Below are 24,589 nucleotides of genomic sequence, written 5' to 3'. Positions count from 1 at the left end.
TTTATATTATTTATATATAAATTTATACATTATTATTGTTATTATTAATAAAAATTATATTATTAAAATTTAATTATAAATAAGTTGATATTTACAATAATTAATAATTACATGTGTAATGATTGATTTTGTTAAAGCAAATTTAAATAACCTAAATGACAAGTCAGGTAAAAAGGACTTGGCACGAAACATGTTAATTCACTATCTCCTTTAATTTAATTTTTTTTTTTTATTATTTATTTAATTTATTATTTATTTGTGTTTTCTATCTATTTAATATTGATCATTTGAAATTATTTAAATTTCAATTATCTAATCATTTCTATTATCAAAATACATATTTACGTGTTCACGTTTGAATTGATATTACGCTTATCTTCATTTTTCTCGATTTTATTGATGAAAAAAAAAAAATAAGAAATAACGAAAGATATACTACTAATGATAACGAATCAATCTTAAGACATTTTTTTTTTCATGTTAAAAACAGATAACAGAAAAACACGTCGCAATTTGTCTATTCCAGAAAAGTCTACAAACATATACATGCAATACATAAATCATGAATACATATTAATCGTCATGTTAAAAAATATTATTTACGTAAGGTAATAAATAAATGCTATAGTAAATATATATATTATATATATTTATTATATATTTAATAAATATATATAATAATTATATTAATATATAGTATATTATATATACCAAATATTTTATTATATTATATAATATTAAATTAATAAGTTAAAATATATATATATATATATATAATTATAATATATTTTATAAATTTATATAAAGTATAAATAATATTATATTATATAATATTAATATAATCTAATTAAATTAATATAATAAATACAATATTAATATAATATAATAAAATAATATAATTAATATATATTTTTATGTTATAGAATACAATAATATATAATATAAAAAAAAATACTGCAATTTATCAAAAAAAAAAAATATATATATTTATATATATATATATATATATATTTATACATACAAAAAAAGAAATAACAATAACAATAATAATAATAATTATTATTGACGTTATTATTGTCTCAATCTATCTCTCTTATTCAAGGCAAAGATAATTGCAGGGAGCTGTTCTGTTAGATTACTTCCAGTTGGACGATCGGTCATAAATCCCAGCTCAATATGAACGAACGAGTTACGTATACATACATGTGTGTATGTATATGTGAGAGAGGTGGGAATGAAAGAGGTGAGAGAGATCAGTCACGATTGCAATTCTAATCGTCACGGAGAGTCTAAAGGTGGACTTTGAAAATAAAGAAAGGAGCTAGTAAACACATTGACAAGGATATAATATCTGACAACAGTAAAAAAAAAAAAGACAGTGAGTGAGAGAGAGAGAGAGAAAGAGATAGATAAGGAAAGTAATAATTATTACCTGTCCTCCAACTGTCTTTCGGAAAACACCGGATACTACTAATACCACTACTACAAACTAGACAGTGAATTCTCATAAATCAACTCAACTCTAAAGTTTAACGATTCTTAACTCTAACATAATTTCTAAATGCAAATCTATGACCTAATGCGATATCACTTGCATTTAACCGCGTTTTTTCTCTTTAGAAATATGTTATACTTAAATTTACATTCACATATATATATATATATTTATGTATATGCACATGTGCATATAAAGTTGAGACCTTACTCAAATTAATCTTTAATATATATATGTATATGTATATGTATATGCACATGTGCATATAAAGTTGAGACCTTACTCAATTTAATCTTTATTTTCCTCCTCCTCCTCCTCCTCCTCCTCCCCCCTATCCTCCTCGTCCTAATTGATATCATTTGAAATGTAACGAGCAAAGAAAGAAAGATAGTAATAAACGTTTAAAAAAATGCATCACGATTTATGACAAAAAAAAAAAAAAAAAGAAAAAAAGTTATAAAAAAAAAAGAGAAAAGAATAGAAGAGAAATAGAAGAGAAGAATAGAAGAATCTAATTTTATAGAGTAACAGTATGAGGCATCAGAGAATAAGTGAATAAAAAAAAAAAAGTATAGAAAATTTGGAATCGAAAACTATTTATAAAATATAAAAAATAATAATAATTAATAATAATAATAATAAAAAAAAAAAAAATAACAGAAAAACAAATTGTAATTCTTCTTATCTTATCTTCGTCTATTAACATAAGTAAGAGTACTAATGTGTTTTCTAAAATGGATCATAGTTCATTTTTCGATGATGACGAATGAAATGAAAATCTTGAGAAGTAAAAATATAAAACAACAACAAAATAAAATGAAAAAATAAAGACAGAAAAATATCTAAAGAAGTAAGAGGAGAAGAAGAAGAAGAAGAAGAAGAAGAAGAAGAAGAAGAAGAAAAAGAATAGAAAAATCTACTTTTATCTCGTACAGTATGAAACATGAGAGAATAAGTGTAAGAGAGATAGAGATAGAGATAGATAGTGTGTGTTATATAGTGACAAGGTTAAAGGAGAGAGAAAGAGAGAAAATTAATCGTTGGCCGTTGACCTCGCGAGGGAGGAGAGTTCGGGGGAGGAGGAGGAGGGGGGGGGGAGGTAAAACTCATAGAAAGATGGTGGAGAGGTACTGATTGCAATAGTGTTAGTGTGTGTTGGTACATTGGTGTTGAATTTTATGATGGTATTGGCGTATAGTTGATGTTTGCATTGGTATTGGTATTGGTATTGGTATATGGGTATAGTGATGACGGTGTGAGATAGTAGTGGTAGATAGGAAGATGTGTAGGGTTATGGGAAAGGGTGGGAAGAGGAAAAATCGTGGGGGGAGGGTGAGGGGGAACGAGGCCACTTGGAGTGGTGGGAATCATACCACTGATCAATGCACCGTGCGCGTTGAAATCGCGCAAACTGTCGCCATGTTTTAACTGCACTCTAATTTTATTTTCTTTTTTTCTTTTTTTTTTTTTTTTTGTATTATATATATATGTATGTATTTATTATGTCTATATTGATATTTTAAATTGGTGATGATCACAGTGCATATTCGATTTACTATGATTTATTGATCGTTAATATATGTATAACATTTTACGTATTGTATTATAATAAATTTGGAATGTAAATTTGTTTTATTTTATGTTAGATGGATAGTTATTGTAAGTTGATATACATATATATGTCTATTGGTTAATTTGAGAACATTTTCTCCTATATAAGGTATTGTTTGAGGACATTTGGCTATTTTGGGGACAGTCCTCGTAATTAATACCACGTTTTGTATAGAAACTATGGAAACGTTCCACATAGCCCTAGGGTTATACTATAACTTAGTTATTGTTCTACAATAACAGTCAATCGATCTAATGATCTATTGATCTATCCATCGATCTATCGATCTGTCGATCTATTTATCTATCGAACTATCAGTCTATCAAACTATCGAAAGATGAAATCCTATAAAAATAATTAAAAAAAAAAAAAAAATTGAAAAACTGTAAGAACGTTTAAAAAATTTCAAATAATATAAATTGATTATAAATTTTCTTTGCAATTTGGAAAATTTGTTGGCTTTAGAAAAATTTCTTCAAAGTATCGTAAAATATAGAATAAAATAAAATAAAATAGAATAGAATAAAATAAAATAAAATAAAATAGATTGAACGAATAGATAGATCCGTTCGTCGGATATTGTTTGAAGAAGAACTCATTTCGTGTCAAATAAAAAATTTAATCTAATCGTCCTCTTTTCCTTGTATTTTTTTTTCCTTTTTTCTTTTTTCTTTTTTCCAACTAGCGCGTGCTTTTGTGACTTCGATCGAAACGAAATAAACTGAACGATGTATATAACTTTTCTGCAACGAGTAGTGCATTATTATTTAGTTTTTCCTTATTTTATTGCAAAGAAATGTTTCTATCATCCATCTCAAAAGAAATAACAAATGATTTACAATTAAATAGGATAAACAATTATAATGTATTATTAATTAACAAATATTTAAAAACCAAAAGAAACAAAACAAAATCTATCAATAATTAATTATATTTATTATTATTATTATAAATTAAATATATTATTAAATATATTTTTCATTATATTATATATAATAAATAATATAATAAAAGAAATATATAATATAATATTTCTTATTATTATGTAAATTTTTCTTTTTTGGTATAAATAAATAAATAAATATATTATTATTATTATTATTATATATAATTCAAAATAAGATAATATGGTATAATAGTAATGAAAGTTAGGGGTAACGGTGTAGTCGGTTGAGAGGGTCAGGTTAAAGTGCAGTTTAAGTTCAGCAAAGTTTTCGTAACAACTCCTACCAACTGTTGCAAACTTATTTAGATAATTGCATTCATACGCATGTCCCTTTTTTATTTTTTATATTTTTGTTTCTGTGGTGTTGTGCTCGCGCGTGCAGCACGTGCATGCGTGCGTGTGTGTTATTTTCCTATCTTTCTTTCTCTCTCTCTCTCTTGTTCTTGTTCTTCTTTCATCCAAGAATAGGTAGAGAAACATGAAAACGACGTAATCCAAGAAGTAAAAGGATATATAATAACTTCATTGAAAGTCAACACAAAAGAAGAAGCCGTTTCTCTCGTTCTAATTGTGAGTCACGTTACATTCAAGATACAATGTAAGCGATATTAATAGAACAATAATTCTAATCTAATGACCATTTACTAATCTTATAAGCTATATATATATATATATAAATGTGTTGATGTTAATTCATGTGAAATTATGAATTATTATCTTGAAATAACTACATTGATTTATTTAAAATATAAAAGTTCAACAACTAGGTAATATTAGAAATTTGCAAAAAGTCAAGTAGTTAAATTATAAAATTGTAATTAAATTGGTGAAATAAAATCAATAAAAATAAATATAGTAATTTGTTTTAAATGTGAAAGGTACCTAATATTATACATAGTTCAACTAAATAATATATAAATTAATTAACAAGTAGGTAATTAGTTAAATTATAAAATTGTAATTAAATTTGTAAAATCAAATCAATAAAAGTAACTATACTGGATCTGTTTTAAATATGAAAGGTAATATTACATATCTCAATTATGTAATATATAAATTTCCAAGTAGGTAATAAATTAAATTATAAAATTGTTATTAGATTTGTAAAATCAAATAAATAAAAATAACTATACTAAATCTATTTTAAATATGAAATGTAATATTATACACTTAAACTAGATAATATATATATATATATATAGATATATAAAACCATGAAAAATAGGAATTAAAAAATATGAAGATTATTTTTTTTTGATTATTTGATGTATATTCAAAATATATTTGTGATATTTCTATTATATAAATAAAAGAAAATAAATATAACAATAATATGAATAAAGAAAAAATAAAAATATGGGTTAAGTTAGTGATTCAAAGTAAAGAATATTTTATACCATTCAGGTGTGCGAGCTTTTTTTCTCATAGGTAGAGTCAAGCAATCGATATATCGATAAGGTATATATATATATAATTATATGGTTATATACCTTTCATAGATAAATATATACATACGTGTTCTTTTAACCACGGACTGACGTGGCCGCAAGTTTTTCCATGCGTCACGCAATTCGATCTATCACCGTCCTATCTTTTTCGTTCATTTATCTACATATCTATATATCTATATATATATATATACATATACAAGGTATATAAAGCTAAAAATATATGTATAAAATTATAAAAATATATATCACACGTACCCACACCCACGCAATAATAATAATAGTTGTTCCAACGATATAAATTATATTGGAAATAAACTAAAATCAAAAGAAATTTAAATATAAAATTAAAATAATACAAAAATATAAATTAATATAAATTAATATAAATTATATTAAATATAAAATTAAAATAATACAAAAATATATACATTCATATAAATTAATATAAATTATATTAAATATAAAAATTAAATAAAATATATATATATATATATATATATATATATATATATATATATAAACTAAAAATTAATTAATAATTATAAAAAAAATATTTTATAATTAATAAAATATTTTATACATTCTATGTATTAAAATAAATGTTAGTAAAAACACTAATTAAAAAAAAAAAATAAAATAAAAAAGAATTACAAGAAAATACACACACATAACAGTAATTTTCCTATTCTTTTCTTATGCTACCTGCATTTTATTCAACATTATATATATATATATATATATCTAATGTGATTTTCCCGATTATGTAAGTATCGATAATTATTGTTAATAATTACCAATATTTAACGACTAATCTTTCTCTATTCTACTGGTATGTGTAATTTACTAACATATGAGATTACCTGAAGGCGGTAGTTTCCCATCGTTTGAATTAAAAAAAAAAAAAAAAAAAAAAAAAAAATAAACAACGGTTGTCAAGATGCATCATTGTCTTATCAATCGATAACCATGACCAACAATTATGAAAAGTATATAAATAATTTTAAATGTATATATTTAATTGTTACATAACACAACACAACAATGATACTGATATAAAACTTACAACAAATATCTCGTAAACTATTGACATTTCGATATGACCTTCGAGTTATACTTTTTTACGCAGATTAAAAAAAAGGAATCGAATATAGTATGAAAAAAAAAAAAAAATATATAAAGTTCCATTTGAAAAAAAAAAGTGCAACTGCATCTAACGGGTGCATCGATGCATTTGCGAAAAAAGTAAGATCACAAAAAGTGGTGCCATTTGTTGGTGCCATATAACTTTTTCCTTTAGGATTTTTTTTTCTATTGTTACTTATAAAAAAAAAAAAAAAAAAAAAAAAACGTTATTATTACTCGCCACCGTTCAAAGAATCACCCTGTATATTATATATACACGTTTATATACTTTTAATATGAATATGTACTTGACGATGAGAGGACAAGACGAGAATAATCTCGAGGATCATGCATTATCCATCTTATCTCACAATCTTTCATTTTCAATGATCTCAGAATTAAAAAAAAAAAAAAAAAAAAAATAGAAAAAATAGGAAAAAAAAAAAAATCCATCACTCGACCCACATATTTTCTTCAGGGACCATGAACACCTTATAGAACATTTTTTATTTGTTTTTATTTTTATTTTTGTATAAAAGCAAGCTAATAGATTTGATTTTGTTCGATAATTAAACTCGTTCGGCAAGTATGGAAAAATGTTTTTATAAATAACTTTTCTTATTTTCATTATCGATCTAACTTATGTAAATATATATATATATATATATATATATATATATATATATATATATATATATATGTAATGTATACATATGTAATCAACCAGTTTGTATTAAACAGAAAACCCATTCATCCTTCTACTTTTATTATATGGAATGTATTATGGTTGTATTATCGTTATCGTTATCGTTTTATGCGTCTAACTTTATCAAAATGTCGTATATATATATATATATATATATATATATATGTTATTCTTTCAAGAAAAAAATTATAATACACTTTATTTAACATTTAATGAAACAAAAAAGAAAAATAATAAATAAATGTTTACAGTCGTTGAAATAATATTCCACGAATTAATATTAAATGTTAAATATTTAATTTAAAAATTGTTTTAATTTATTAAATGTTACTTTTTAATTTGAATTTTTTTTTTGTTTTTTTTTTAAATATCAATAATCAATATAATAACAAATGTTACGACAAAAATAAACTGTAATAAGATATATATATATATATATATAGGAACAAATGTCAAGTATATATATATATTATTTATATAAATTAATTATCAATTAAAATATCATTTATGTTATCAAATCAATCAGAAAATTCAATTTATATTACACATGAACATTTTGTTCAATCAAATCAATAATTATTACGTGTATGCGTAAAAATATATATATATATATATATATATATATATATATATATTTTTTTAACTCACCCTATATTTATAAGGTGAAAGAGTAAAGTGAAAGGTATAAACAGTTATTTTCCCCCTCCTGCACCCCATAGTTCATTTATATCTATGTATTTGTGTATTTTTCTTAGGTTTAAAAAAAAAAAAAAAAAAAACTTAAGGAGCAAAGTGCAAATTTTCTCATACTACGCGACTAACATATAACTGAATTATTAATTTCTAATTTCTTTTCTATTATTTTGCCCGTTTCTAAAATACAAAAGAAAAATAATTGATGTTTTAATAATATTATACAACGAAGAAAAAAGGAATTTATATAATTTGATTAGAATCATTTATTTTGTATACGATTCAAAGAATATTTGCATTTTCCTGTTTCACACATTGCTTAGTTTAAACTAAACAACCTTGAATTTGAATTTATACAAATATACATGCGTAACACGATTTATCTGTTTTTTTTTATTTTTTTTTTTATTTTTCCTTGTGTTTTATATTTTTATTTTATTTTTATTTTTAAATTAATTAATTGATATATATATATATAAACATATAAATTAATTAGAAAATTGTAAACCAAATGTTACTCAATAATTAAATCCTCCAAAATCATTTTTATGGGAGTTCTATTATTTTTATTTTGTGTGTTTAATTTTCTATTATTTGTATTTTGTATTTTTAATGTTCTATTATTTGTATTTTGTATTTTTAATTTTTTATTAATTGTATTTTGTATTTTTAATTTTCTATTATTTTTATTGTGTATTTTTAATTTTCTATTGCTTTTATTTTGTGTGTTTAATTTTCTATTATTTGTATTTTGTGTGTTTAATTTTCTATTATTTGTATTTTGTATTTTTAATTTTCTATTATTTGTATTTTGTGTGTTTTATTTTCAATTATTTGTATTTTGTATTTTTAACTTTCTATTATTTTTATTTTTCATTTTCTATTATTTTTGTTATCTCGTTTCCTATTATTTTCTTTATTTTATTTTTAAATTAACATTCAGATCAAAATCATCGAAATTAAACAAACTAACACATAAAACAATTTAACAAAGTCTCTCTGTGTCAAAATTCTTTCATTCAATTCAATTCAATTCAATTTTCAATTTCATATTAGATATAGATTATTTTCTTTTCTTGATATTTCTTTATTTCATGTTCTTTTAAGATCTATCATGTTACAGGAGCATGAGGTAATACGATTCCGGAAATCATCGTTACCAGGGGAAACTTTGCTGGACAACAACGACGACGACGACGACGACGACGACAAGAAGGAAGAGAAAATACGAGTAAAACGAGAAGTAGAATTTGTGGAGCATGTTGTTTCCGGTTATTTGGGTTCTTACATCCATATACCAAAAATCATACGATACGATGGCAAAGACGTGAACAAACTTCTTCAAATTATTCACCCATTTCGTCCAGGTAAACTTTAATATACATGAAACCGGACATTAATGAATAAAACATAGTTTTTTGTTTTGTTTCGTTTCTTTATTCGGATTATATATAACACACTTTCTTTTCTTTTTTTTTCTTTTTTTTAATTATTTCCTTCTTCTACTTATTCTTATTCAAATTTACCATATGGTATTGCAAAGGATAATATGGGGGTTTTTTTTTTTTTTACTCTAATTTAATCGTTGATGTTAAATGAAAATAGAAATTAAATAGTTTAATATTAAAGAAATAAATAAAAGAGTCAAAAAATTATTGGTAAAAAAATGTATATATGATAAGTTGAAAAGTTTTTAAGCCTATCATGAAAAACAACTAAACTAGTTTTATTTTAAACATGGTATGGAAAATCATAAAAGTTTGAAAAAGTTAAATTTTAGTTTTGAATTGTGTGGTATCGTTAAATCTATTATAAAAAAAAAAAAAATTATTTTTGCAAATTTAATTTAATCTAATATTAATTTTATATTCTAATATTAAATCTAATATTATAGAATATTATTCTAATTATAAATTAGAATTATTTTAATTATATAATATATATATATATATATAAATTAGAATTATTTTAATTATATAATATATATATATATATAAATTAGAATTAATTTATAATATGATTAATATATTCTAATATTAAATTTAATATTACAGAATATTATTCTAATTTTAAATTAGAATTAATTTATAATAAGATTAATATATTCTAATATTACAGAGTGTTATTCTAATTTTAAATTAGAATTATTTTAATTATATAATATATATAAATTAGAATTAATTTACAATAAGATTAATATATTTTAATATTAATCTAATATTACAATAATATTAATTTTATTTTCCATTTGAATAAAATAAAGAAACAACAGAAACAATGATTAAAAAAAAAAAAAATAAATATACAATTATTATATAATATAATAATATACAAATAAATGATAATTAAAATCACTTGAATTTTGATCAACTGTTAAATTCTATTATCAAATATAAATGTAAATTTTTGTTTGTTTTATTATCTTCATTTGTATTCTCTCTTTTTTCTTTTTTTTCTTATTATTATTATTATTATTATTTTTTCTTTTTCTCTTTATTTAATTTTGCTTTCAATTTATACGTATACCACATACATATTCGTGTCATCCGATAAAATTGTAATATCTATCGTTTTAAAACGAACAATTTCAAACACACGGAAATAGATTTGTTATCAAGAAAGAAAGATAAAAAGGACAGATATATGTAATACACAAATGATAAAAAGAGAGAGAGAAAAAAAATAAAAAGAGAGAATTTAATTAAAAGGTGAACCTGTTAAAAGTCAAATTATTATTCGTATTGAACAGTAATTCGTTATCTTCCTTTCTCTCTCTCTCTCTCTCTTTCTTTGTTTCTTTTTTTTTTTACCTTTAATCAAAAGTTTCATTATTAAAATCGAATGTAATAAATGAATTAAATTAAATACATATATATATATATATATTTTTTTTTTTATAATAATAAGTGATTTGGAAATTTCATATAAATCGGATTTTGTAAAAATGATTCGAGATTTAAATTAACAATAGAGAAAAAAATAAAGAAAAATAAAAAGAAAGAAAGAGAAAGAGAGACTCCAATTAATTTCAACATTTCCGATCTAAACTCTCCACCATAAGAGACAGAGACAGAGAGACAGAGACAGAGACAGAGAGAGAGAGAGAGAGAGAACGAGTACCATAATATCTTTGATAAACTTTCTCGATTTCATAGCTACTTTCTCTTTGTGTGGAAATTTGTATTTCTTGTGTCCACCTTTTCTTCTTCTTCATCTTCATCTTCATCTTCCTTTTCTTCCTTTTATTTCTTCACCTCTCTCTCTCTCTCTCTCTCTCTCTCTCTCTCTCTCCCTCTTTCTCTCTTCTTCTTATTTTTTATATATTTTTTTTCCCCTCGTTTAGTCACGATCTGCAGACAGCTGTCAAGAAGATATAAAACTTCGATCCTTTACTTCAAATCAACAACCATCATCTTCTCTTAATCTTTCTCTCTTTCTCTCTCTTTTTAATTTATGTTTGAATCGTTAATGGGAAAGCAGGCAGATGGTAGGTTGTTCTTGTTGTTTGTTGGTTTTATTAAACGGTAAATAATATTATACAACTTATGAAATTAATGTTTCTTATCATTTTTCTACTTTACTTTTCTTTTTTCTTTTTCTCTCTCTCACAATTTAAATTATTTTCAACTATTGTATTTATTTTAAGCTACTTTATTTAATTAATTAATTAAATATCCATTGCAAATTCTACTTTACACTTTCATTTACTTTACTTTCAAATAATAATAATAATAATAATATATAATATATAATAATCTTATCATTTTATTAATAAGTGTGAAACTTATTATTAACATTTAATTCAAAAAGATTATTGTTTCTTTGTTCAATTTGTTTTACGGTATAAATAAATGTACATAAATTATCTACATTACATTTTGATTGATTTTGATTGAGTTTTTTTTCATTTGATTTTAATTTAAAATAATAATAATAAATAAATACAATCTTATTATTATTCATGAAAAACTTATTATTAATATTTAATTCAAAAAGATTGTTGTTTCTTTGTTCAATTTGTTTTATAGTATAAATAATAGGTACCTAAATTCTGTACATTACAGTTTTAATGACTTTTCTTCATTTGATTTTAATGTAAAATAATAATAAATAAATACAATCTTATTATTATCCATGAAAAACTTATTATTAACATTTAATTCTAGAAGACTATTATTCCTTTGATTAATTTGTTTCATGATATAAATAACTGCATATAAATTCTGTACATTAAAGTTTGATTGATTTTTCTTCATTTGATTTTAAATTATAATAATAATAATAATAATAATAATAATAATAATAATAATAATAAATACAATCTTATGATTATCCATGAATAACTTATTATTAACATTAAATTCTAAAATAACTGTTATTCCTTTGATGAATTTGTTTAATGATATAAATAAATTCTAAGTACATTTCATGTTAAAATACATTTTCACATTAATTCTGTCTATCTTTCTTATTATTTCTTATTCTTGTAAGAAAGCTTGCTATCTTCGTAGCAATATTCTTGTGTTAACCCTGGTTCTTCTTTGCACGCATGGAATGTTTTTGAACCGAGAGAACAAAGAAACTGGAATATACAACTACGACGAACTCTCACCCACTCGTCTTTTTACGAGTTAGTTCTACTAAAAGAGAAAGAGAGAAAAAGAGACACCATCTGCTTCCTTTGGTTTAATGTTTTCTTCGACGAAAGGAAGAAGAAGAAGAAGAAGAAGAAGAAGAACACAACTGCCAGTTATTTCCTTTCAGACACCCTTTTTGGTGTTTCTTCCATCATATTATGTTTTACAAAATACTTTCAATGTTTTTCAATAACGCGTGATTTCTAAATTAATCCTGCAAAACACACAAAAAAAAAACATGGAAATACCAAAAAGAACACAAAATAAAAACCTTTAGCTTTGTTTACCCTCTCTCTTCATTCTCAAATTTTTATTCAAAAATATTATATCTTATTTTTTTTTTTTTTTTATCTTCTTCTTCTTCTTCCTCTTCTTCTTCTTTTGCATTCAAACTTTATTGTAAATATTATTTATTTCATACATTATTAATTATAATGTAAATTCTTCTTCTTGTTCTTTGTTTTTATTTTGTCTTGTTCTTTTCCATTAAAATTTCATTAAAAAAATATTTTTGATATTATTTATTTCACAAATTATTAATGTAACTTCTACTTGATAGGACTACTTACTTACTTAAATGATTAATAATGAAAATTATAATAATATAAATTGGTTCTCAAGATAATGATTAATTTCATTTGAAAGAACGTTGAAATAAGAAATAAAAAAAAAAAAAAAAACAAAAGCCATAAGTACATATTAATACTTAAGTAAAATGCATATATGTGTATGATGAAAGAGTACTTGTTAATATAGACGTTAATTTTCTTGTAAACAAGCTTAAGTTTTGTTATATAGCAAGACTAAACCGTAAGATGATACTTAACAGAGAGAAAGAGAGAGAGAGAGAGAGAGAGAGAGAAGTGAGAGAGATGAAGGTATTTAAATGAATAATGTCATCTTATCGCAAGTTATGTTCCTCAATCGTTACTTGACTCTTTCCAAGAAGAGTTTTGATAGAATAATACGAGACACCTTCTTATCACGATAGACACCCTCTTATTATAAATTGTTAATGTCTACTAAAGAATATAAAAAAAAAAAAAAAAATAAGATGACGAAGATGTTATGATATTATTTCTAAAGTGTTCATTAAAAAATAAAAAATAACAAAAAATCTATTTAGCATTCTTAATAAAATTCTTAAAATAAACATATTATATATAATATTACAATATTTGTAATATTACTTGTTTTAATTATAATATAATTAATTTAAAAAATTAATTTAATATATATTTCAATATTAAATTAAATATATTAAATTTAATAACATATATTAATTTTATTAATTTAAAAAAAAATAATAATATATTTAATAAATAAAGTATATAATTAATTATATTATAATTTAAAAATTAAATTAGTATAATATAATTAAATTCAATACAATTTATTATAATTATAATTATAATTATAATATATTATATATAACATATAATATTATATAAATATGACACCCTGTATAATATTAGTTTTGAATGCAATAGATATAAATTCAAATTTCTCTTCGTAATTTGTAACGGTGCTAACCTTTTTTTTTTTTTCTTATTTATTTCTCCAATCCTTTATTTATTTGGTTATCAATTTTTTTTTCTTATAAAATAAAAAGATAATAAAAAACCAAGAAGAAAAGAATAATGAAAGACATTTTATTATCCTCTCTTATTGATCAAATTTATATCTCAAGTTTTGCATTGAACGTGCAAAACGTGTGATATACATACGTGCAGTGTGCAATAGGAATGGAGTAGTGTCACGTAACGGTGCATTTTACGTGGGGTGGAGGGGGAGGAGGGAGGGGGGGGGGGTAACAACACCTAAGTAAGAGAAAGAAAGGATGATTGCAAATTCCTGTTCTTTCTTTATTTTTGTTTTCTTTCTTTCTTTCTTCCTTTCTTCCTTTCTTGTTTTACCATATTATTGATCAGTAGAAATATAATGGGCAACAACACCGCCCACGAAAAATGCTAATTGTGAATCAAAACTTTTGAATAATAATTTCTTTCTACAAGTCTTCTTCAGTAAACAGGAAGAGAAGAAAGAAAAAGAAAAAAAAACAGAAAAATAAGGAAAATAAGGAAATGCAAGAACCACATTGATGGTTATTATCCACAAAACCACGAAAAGTAAAATATTTCCTTTCTAAATCTGCATTGTTACTTAGAATTATTAAATAAAAAGAGGAAACGAGTCTGGTAGATAAAAAGATAATAATATCATCACCGGAAATATGGGTAATTTTTATGCACGCTCATATATTGTCGTCTTAGAAATAAATAAATAAATAAATAAATAAATAAATAAAATAATAAAATAAAAACAAAAATTAAATATACTAATTTTTGGAATATATATCTTTTTCTCTTAAAAAATATACATATATATATATTAAAAAATATTGTTATTATTGTTCAATTTATAAATATATATAATTTATACAATAAACAATAAATATCTTTATAAACAATTTAAAATATTATAGCAAAATATATCATCATTGTTATTATTTATTATAAACTATTATAACAACAACATTATATATGTTATAATAACAATAATAAAATCATCCCTTGTGGGGATCGAACCCACGACCTTTGGATTAGAAGTCCAACGCGCTATCCTCTGCGCCAAAGGGACTTATACCTTCGAGAATAATAGTAATAATACATTATTCAAATATATATATATATATATATATAACTTAATATTATATAACAAATATATTATTATTATTATTATTAATAAAATATAAAATATTAACAATTATAAAGTGACAAAATTTACAATAATAAATATTTATTCCAATATTATATGATAGAATGGAGAAACAGGAAATGTTTCGCAAATTTCATAACCGGTCTCTTTATCTCTCTTTCTCCTCCTCCTCCTCCTCCTCCTCCTCCTTCTCTCTCTCTCTCTCTCTCTCTCTCTCTCTCTCTCTCTCTTTTCTCTTATATGCACACGTAAAGGGTCAACGCTTCCGCGTTTGCTTTCTTGTGGACACGAATGTCGTGTCGCAACGTGGAAAAGGAAGAAAGAAAAAAAAGAAAAAAAAGAAATAAATAAAACTGTATCGTACTTTATCTTTACATGGAAAAACGTTACGTCTTCGAGGTCTTGCAATTTTATTTGAAAAATTCTTACTTAAATTGTATCCTTATCTTTCTCTCTCTCTCTCTCTCTTTCTTTCTTTCTTTCTCTTATTTCATAGATGATGATAAAAAAGAAATTTCTGTACATTTTTATTCTTTTTACTTAAGCCCCACCATACTTGGCGATTACGTACCTTCCATTCATGTTATTTTCTTAATACGGTTTTCATTTCTAATATAAGAGTATATACGTGTGTGTGTGTATGTACCATGTATGTCACTAGTTTACCCGTTATATCTCGTTAACGAGCTTTGTTAACATGTTGTGTGTGGTGTTCCTCTATCCCCTTCCTCCATTCTACATTTTACATTTAATCCGTTCACAATTTTGTTTCACATTTGTGCAAATAAAAAGTAATACTTTGATCTTTATATTAACATTTATTAAAAAAAAAAAAAAAAAAAAAAGAAAACAAATCTATTTTATTATTCCTAAAGATTGTAACTTTTGGTTGGATAGTGTATGAATATGTTGTATGTATAACGAACGATAGTATAATCATGATTGGTTATCTTGATGAACATTTTCCCAGAGACCCTAGAAATCAGCCGACCATATATCCTGTCCTCCCCCCTCTCTCTCTCTCTGTTTTTTCATTTTTTTTTTCAACTGTTTTGTTCTTTCAAAACAACCCTCATGTGCGAATGCAACGAGCCGCGAACAAAACGAAAATACGTTATTATTATATAAGTAAAAATAGGTGTGTATATATTATAGATAAATACATGCATGCATATATATATCACAAGCATTGATAACGTTTTTCTTTATATAGGTTGAATATTATTATTTTTTATTTTTTTTGAATAAATTCTGAATCAAATTTATATTCTATGATATTATATTAGATTTTGTTCATTTTTTATATATTTATTTATTATATTTAATTTCTCAATATTTCTTTTATAATACATATATGCATATATATATATATATAGTTTTCTTAGTCATCCTTTTATCTTGAAATTTTTTGTTATAAATTTTCTCGATAATCTATTTTTATCTAAAAAAAAAAAAAAAAAAATATTTATGACGTACCAACACGTTTACTGATAAATAATATAAATAATATATTTATTATAATCTACGTGTATGAATATATATATATATATATATATATATATATATATATATATATATATACGTGTAAAAGTTCTAAAAATTCCAACATATATATATATATATATTCTCAAAGTTTAAAAGTTTCCTTTGAAAATTTCAATAAAATTAGATATCGGATGTATAATCAATGATAGTCTTATTTCGAAATGTACTGACGTCATATGACGAGGTTGATAGTAAATGTATTGAAACGTATTGACTACGTAGTTGTCGTCATCGTCGTCATCGATTCTAAAGACAACGAAATACTCGTTTTACGTCGCCTTGAACTGATTGTGAAAACTCATACACACGTTATTACACAACATACGATGAATGCATAAAAACCGTAAGTTTCGTGAAACCTGAATCAATTTCAGTTTATCTCAACATTACCGATTTTTTAATACTTTATCCAATCGTAGCAATACGTTTAAACACGTAATCTTTTTTATTCTACATCGTTTACTACGAGTTATTTCTAATTCTGATCAATCAATACATTGCAACATGTATCATTAAACTTAGAAATAAAATCAAGGCATGTACATCAACACTCCAAGGTTTCATAAAACCTACATCAATTTCAATTTTCTTATACGTTAACAATTTTTTTGTTTATAATATTTCTTTTGTATGATATCAATGAAAACACGTGATATTTTTTTTTTTTCAACAACATTATCTGCAACTTATTACTGATATAAAAAAAAAAATGTATACGTATGCATCAACGTGTATCATTAAATTGAAAAAAAAAAAAATAAATATATATATATATATATATATATATATATATATATATATATATATATATATATATATAATTAACATCAAGGTTTCGTGTAAAAGAAACCATCGACATTAGTTTAAATCTTCCTGCCAATTATCAATTCTTCTCAGTTAGTTATATGTGATATCCAAGTGGAAACACCATGATCTTTCTTCTTCTACATATAGTTTTCTACAAAGTTATTTTTGATTCTGATCAACATATATTGCAACATGTATCATGAAACGTAGGAATCGATGTCATGCATTGCAATATGTTCGAATGTATATATATATATATATATATATATAGAGGGGTCTTGAAAGTCCAAGCTCTCTCTCTAGCAACAAGTGGCAACCCTCCGTTTCCGCTTTCCTTTTTACCGACTCCTCTTCTCTTGATATCCCTCTCTTTCTATATCTATCTCTGTCTCTGTCTCTGTCTCTCTCTCTCTCTTCTATCACTTTCTCCAAAGTACTTTGAAACGGAAAGGAGAACGCTCGTGTATCCAACAAAAGTAAAATTTAATACTTCAAGTCGACTCAATTTCAAAGCGAATACGTTTGATAAGGAAAAAAGAAAATAACTGTGCTGACTCAAGATTAGTATTGTCATGATGATAACTTAGTCCTTTGTTTTATGAAAGAATATGATACGCGATTATTAATCGTTGATTCATTACAAGTTTAAATAAGATAATATATTGAACTCTGTTGGATTTAGAAATAACAATTTATATTATCTTTTAACTTAAGAAAGATCTAGAATTATTGATAATGTTATTTTTTCTCTTTTTTTTTTTCTTTTTACAATCAAATTCTAATGAAAAATGTTATTAAAAGTGTGCATGAATTTTTGGTTATTATTGTCAATTAAGAATTTTTTTTTTATTAAATATTGTTTTTTCTCTAATTTCTCTTTACATTTATCTAGATTCGTTTAAACTATGTCATTTCAAAAAGACAGACTTACGTCAATGGTAAAAGCTACTTGTATAAACCAAATTCCACTGGAATATTTCGCAATGATTTATTCTTCAGTTCTTCGCATTCTTGGAAATCTGAAAATGTATAAGATTGTATTAGTGGAGTATAAAATTAATTAAATGCTTTTATGCATGCATAATTTGTATATATATATATATATATGTGTGTGTGTGTGTGTGTGTGTGTGTGTGTGTGTGCATTTATATGTATGGTTATGTGAAAATTGCATATAATAAAAAATACAATGAATTATATTTAATAAATGAAAAAAATTTGCTAATTAATACCGTATCGTGTATAATATCGTTAAATAATGTAAAAGAAAATATTGCAAAAATAAGGTTAACAAATTTGGAATAAAATTATTGTGATTATCATAATTACAACTTGCTAATAATAATGTGTGTTAGAAAATGCTTTAAAAACAATTGATTGATATATAGGAAAAGAATATATATATTAGAAAACAAATTTGTTAATTATTACCTGCAATGAACAAAGACGATAGGAATTTCTTGTCACTTTGGTGTCCATTACCAATATGGCATCGCACTACTTCGAATTCGCGCCGCGCATGCGCAAAATGCTAACTTTTTAAAGTTAGAAATCGCGTTCCAAATTGCTCACGTATTTGTCTTTAGAAAAAATCGAATTCATTTCTGCAATTGATATATGAAAATTATGTGAATGTAAATCATGAAATATTATTATTAAAATAATCATTTGTGTATAATTAAAATATTTATTTAAAATAATTTAAATAATATATAATTTGTGTGTAATTTGCAAAGAAAATATTCGGTGCTATTCGGGAATCGTCGGAAATATTCGACTAATTTATAGAAGAAATTTTAAATGATTTATTAAGCGGGAAAATATAATGGAATTTGAATATGAGAAAAAGAAAAGACTGACCTACATATCTTAACATGAGTAACCTATATCAAATTGGCATACTGACCTATATATATAATTTCTTAGAAAATACCTGATTTCAATGCCAAGGTAAACGACAAAAAAAAACCTCTCTCGGTCGTTTCGACACAGATATACACTAACACATAAGCATACGAATGAATGCCTCAAATTGAAGAGACAAATGATTAAAAAAAAAACAAAACCATATAATATTCTAGAGACATAATTTTCTTTTTAGACACGTGAAATTTACAATACAGAATATTATTTTTATTATTTCAGAAAGAAATACAGGCATTGAAACATAAAAAAAAAAAAAATGGACAATAATTTTTCAACCGGTTTATCCTACTACCACGAAGAATTTTTATATCGCGAATTATTAAAATAAAATTTAATATTTCAAACACGTAAAAGAGAATAATCAAGACGTTTAATATTCAAATATAAAACGAAATGATCGTAAACAAAATTCTCTTTTAAATATAAAAATTATTATTTTATTCAAATAATTTGTATTATTTTAATCACGTTCATATCATAAAAAAAAAAAAAAAAAAAAAAAAAAATATTTGCACTGACACGATTCAAAACTTGAAATTATTTAATTAAATAATATCTAATAGATTTAAATTATAAAACATTCTCTGAGAGGTTGTATACACAATGATAGAATACAATTCTTTTTATGATTGTTTCATTTTTATAAATAAAAATTGAAATAAAAGCAAGTTGAAATTATGCTTATTGTTTTAGTATGATCTTTCACATGGTACAATATAGCAATCTCTGAAGAGTATGAAAAATAAAGAAAGAAAGAAAGAAAGAGAGAGAAGGAACATCGACATCTCATTGCTGTGAAAGATTTTTTTTTTCCTTCTATTCATCGAGCGAGAATCAACGTGAAAGGCGGTGGTTACTCGTTAGAGTAACTTTAATGAGTCACCCTTCTTATATATCCTTAGAGGCTTTATGGGAATGGAAAGTGCAAAGATAATGAGTGATTATTTCGATTCAATGACTTCTCTCGTAACTCACTGTGATTTCAAATAATCATTCGAGATCATTGTGTGTAGATTAATAACTTTTACGATTTTTTGACAAGTTATTTTTAACTTCATTTTTATCTTTTCTTATTATTATTATTATTATTATTTTTATCTAGTAAAATATTATTATGATCAAATAACAACTAAACTACATTTTGAAGAAACCTAGCAATTAAAATATATCAAATTTTTGTTTACAGATAAAAGAAGATATAAGAAAAAAGTAAAAAAATATGCAATGAAAATGCCAGATTATGCTTTGCTACCATTGAAATTTGCTAAACTCGATCCTGATATATTTAGAAGTAAATCGATATTTGCAGTAGAGATAAAACCGAAACAAGGATATCAACGTAAAGAGGAACAATTATTACAAATGTGTCCGTATTGCCTTACACAGTATTATAAGGTAATAAATCATTAAAATTGTTGTTTTTTTCTTTTTACTTAATATTCATTAGTCCAATCATCTTTTTCTAACTATAAAATGAAATTGCTTTGTTTCAGTTAAAAATGAAAATGATTGATCATCGAAGTAGCTATTGTCCATTTGATCTTTTCTCTGGTGATGAAGAACGTATGAAAGAAGCGATCAAAGGGTTGTTAAGATCACCACAAAACAATTTAAAAATCTTCAAGGATGGAACGATCATCTACGATGAAGAATTTTCAATGAATGATCTTGAAACAGTATTAAATGATTGTTATCAATGCGTCGATGATGTTTGTACCAAAGAGAGCACTATCAACTTGTTTTGCAATTTGACCTGTGCTGCACTTTTGCATTCTTTTCCTCAAAGCGAATACTCTAAAGAAATAATGCAATCAACGCTTGAACGTAATCGTTTTTATCATATTTCTGAACGTGACTCTAAAGTTAATCATGATACCAACAAAGAATTCATTACAAAAACAAGAGAACTGTTTTATCTTATACAGGAAGTAAGGATTTCGTTTGTTGATATCAATTATTCAGAATAAGTATTTAGTAGAGTAGTTTTTGATATATATTAATTTATTTTTTTATAGAAATGTAATCGTGAAACTAATGATTTACCTAAGTATTGTGTATTAGAAAGAATACTTTCCATGCAGAGATTACCATATGTCGGTACAGAATACATCTATGATATCTATGATAAATATTCTACAATGATAAATGATGATATCATATACTCTCATTTAATAAATTCTTCTTGGAAATATATCAAAGAAAAACATGAAGTTTCCAATGGAAATCATAGCAATAATTGGTCGTCAACTTCTAAAAATGGAGAGAACATTGAGTTAATTAAAACTAAAAATCAATGGAAAAACAATTTGTCTTGCAACAATGACAAGCTTATGGATAGAAGTAATAATGAAAAAAAAGATATTGAACATAGTAGAGATAGGATATTTAATAACATAAATGAGAAAGATTTAATAGCATTAGAAAATTATCTTTTGTTTTCAACTGCAAGAGATTGTTCAATACTAATAACTTTTCAACAATTAAAACCGTAAGTTTTTATATATCACATTAAAAGTAATTATCTCTCTTTCAAAGGATACAAATTTAATGTTTTATTCTTTTTTTTATTTTTACAGGGAAGCATTGTCATCTGTACCAAAAGAATATGTCATCAAAATATCTGAAGATCTTTGTTTCCTTACCAATGTAAAAGTTTCTGATGTAGATCCAAAAAGTGTGAGCAGTATTCCAAAACATCGTCAAAGAGATGTAAATATTCTTAATGCGGTGATATCTGCATTAAAAGAAAAATGATCATTAAATGATCATTAATAAATATTTAATTATAGATATTTAAACAAATATGTTTCATTAATATTTTACCTTATTTATTATTATAATTATTTTAATTACAATTTTCCATATAACTAACCTAAAATCAATTATTCTATTTGAAATAATTTTATCACATTATGATATGAATATTTAATTACAATAGAATAATCTGACTAAAAGAACATTATTGTTCCAATAATTAATTAATTAATTAATTAATAATAAGAAGAAAGGACTGTTAATAATATATCAAAGAGATTAAATAATTTTCATAAATTATTTTAAATAATATAAAAATATTATCAAATATCAATAATAAATACGCACCAAATTCAAAAGAATCTTGGATCTTCTGTAAACTTTAAAACTTTAAACAAAAAGTACAAAAATATCTGTCACTTTTATGCATTTACAAATCTTAGAATTATTTTAAAGCTAATAAAATTACAACAATTACTTACAATTAATTAAACATTAATTTTATGATCTGATTTTCAAACTTTAACTATATAGATTATAATTGGTATCGTAGTTCAGTATACTCGACTACGCATATTATAGAGGCGCTTCGATCGCTTTTATTATCTCACTCAAACCGCGGGAAAATTCGAATGAACTTATTACTATTAATATTATTATATGAATGATATAATTATCATATTTCTTTCAAACACATAAATTATATAAGACTAAATTAAAGATAATAATTATAGGTGTAATATCATTTTAAATATGATTACCTTAATTATATTTTCTTCTTCAATTTATATAAAAAATCAATTGAAAATCTAGTACGATTTTTTTAAGCTGCTGATCGATATTCCATTGAAAGTCTTATGATGTTTCTAACTAGTACAGTTAGATGGCGAAACATATTTTATTAGTCGGTAAAATAAAGTAATAGTTATTACCGCTAGATGGCGATAACTGTTTCACCTGTAGGTAAGATGAAGTAATAGCTAGTAACACATAGATGGCGGAACGTATTTTACCAGTCGGTAATAAAATACATATTATCTATATATATATTTATTTTTGTTAAATAATTAAAAATGAATGCAATGTAAATACATTCTTATATGATAAAAATAAATGTATCTATATAACAGTATTATAATATTTACTTCTTCCTCAAACAAGATTATCATTTTTATCTCTAAACATATTATTGTCTAGATTAGATTTTCTCACTGCAGCTGCATTCTATTGGCATAATAATTCACAGGGAATTTCTGAAAAGAAGACATGAGTTCATATAAGTATATAAACAAACTTAATCCTATCTAAATAGTAGAAAAGATACAGGTATCGACTACTTCTGAGACAAACACATCGCTGCTATTGTAGGCTACTACACTACACTAGAGCTAAAGGGAATACACATCTATGTGAAATTTCAATTCGCGTTGTTTCCCAAATGGCTGGGTATTTGCATCAAATTTAAAGGTACAATGAATCTTCTCATGGACTACTACAAGTGTGCCAAATTTCAAAAAAATCGGCGGGGGGGACGATCGCACCGTCTCCTTGTAAGGTGCAAGGCCGTTCAACAGTTATGAATGGCACGGTTGGAAAATGGGGAAAGTCAGGCAACGTCAGGACCGAAACAAAAGAAGGTGCAGAACAATGCACCCACTTTATTGAAACTCCGTTATTTTTTATTTTCTTTTTCTCAATCTTATAATAAAATTCGAAATTAGGTAAAAGTTGTATAAAACATATTCTATTATATAAACTATTATTAAGAACGTTTCTTAATTTTAAAAAATTATCATCATAAAAAAAAAATACAATTAATTCGATTCGTTAAAAAATATTTTTAAACAAATAATCAACATAACCTAATAATTTCAAATACACAATAAAAGATCGATCGATATCGACGCACAAAAAAGGAAAGGAAAGAAAAGAAACGGAAACACAAAATTATATTAAAAATAAATAAAAAAAAAGAACAAAATATAGAAATTCAGACGTAATAAACGTCATAATTTAACTAGACGCCCCCACGTAGCTTTATTAAAGTCACGTTATTCCAACGTTCGCATTTACTCGTATCTTCATGTAGAAAATGTGTGGGCGTGAGAAAGAGGAAAACCTTAATTACGGAATTAACGTCATCGTTGACAACCTATCCTTGTTTCAGACATATAAAT

General features: G+C 24.0%; 1 protein-coding gene, 1 long non-coding RNA gene and 1 other non-coding gene across 9 annotated transcripts in view; 1 reads left to right on the top strand and 2 right to left on the bottom strand.

Moving 5' to 3' along the window:
• Ipk1 (Inositol phosphate kinase 1) overlaps window positions 1–22,475 on the top strand; it is a 112,850-nt gene extending 90,375 nt beyond the window's left edge. For 3 of the 4 annotated variants that reach the window (XM_089172611.1, XM_089172612.1, XM_089172613.1), the window contains 5 exons: window positions 9,133–9,392; window positions 20,845–21,053; window positions 21,152–21,586; window positions 21,674–22,146; window positions 22,235–22,475. In XM_089172611.1, coding sequence (XP_089028737.1) covers window positions 9,133–9,392; window positions 20,845–21,053; window positions 21,152–21,586; window positions 21,674–22,146; window positions 22,235–22,412 — 1,555 coding nt within the window. In that variant the 3' untranslated portion in view covers window positions 22,413–22,475. The remainder of the gene's footprint in view (window positions 1–9,132; window positions 9,393–20,844; window positions 21,054–21,151; window positions 21,587–21,673; window positions 22,147–22,234) is intronic. The other variant, XM_015318823.2, reaches the window with a different exon arrangement.
• The window catches only part of LOC107065282 (uncharacterized), a 30,012-nt gene that overhangs the window by 4,794 nt on the left and 629 nt on the right, over window positions 1–24,589 (bottom strand). The window contains exons 1-6 of one of the 4 annotated variants that reach the window (XR_016176600.1): window positions 22,895–22,953; window positions 22,761–22,800; window positions 22,482–22,530; window positions 22,301–22,392; window positions 19,164–19,336; window positions 18,664–18,751 (exon numbers count right to left, since the gene is read on the bottom strand). This is a non-coding gene — a long non-coding RNA (uncharacterized LOC107065282). Of the gene's footprint in view, window positions 1–18,663; window positions 18,752–19,163; window positions 19,337–22,300; window positions 22,393–22,481; window positions 22,531–22,760; window positions 24,189–24,589 lie in introns of those variants that run through there. The other 3 variants (XR_016176599.1, XR_016176598.1, XR_016176597.1) reach the window with 3 other exon arrangements.
• Window positions 15,230–15,302, bottom strand: TRNAR-UCU (transfer RNA arginine (anticodon UCU)). Its single transcript has one exon. It is a non-coding gene; the product is annotated as a tRNA-Arg (tRNA).

Source organism: Polistes dominula, unplaced genomic scaffold, assembly GCF_049000335.1.
Source record: "Polistes dominula isolate Pdom_NZ unplaced genomic scaffold, Pdom_raw_medaka contig_23, whole genome shotgun sequence".
Lineage (NCBI taxonomy): Eukaryota > Metazoa > Arthropoda > Insecta > Hymenoptera > Vespidae > Polistes > Polistes dominula.
Note: the sequence above shows the minus strand (reverse complement) of the source record. Positions and strands in the feature narration are given on the sequence as shown.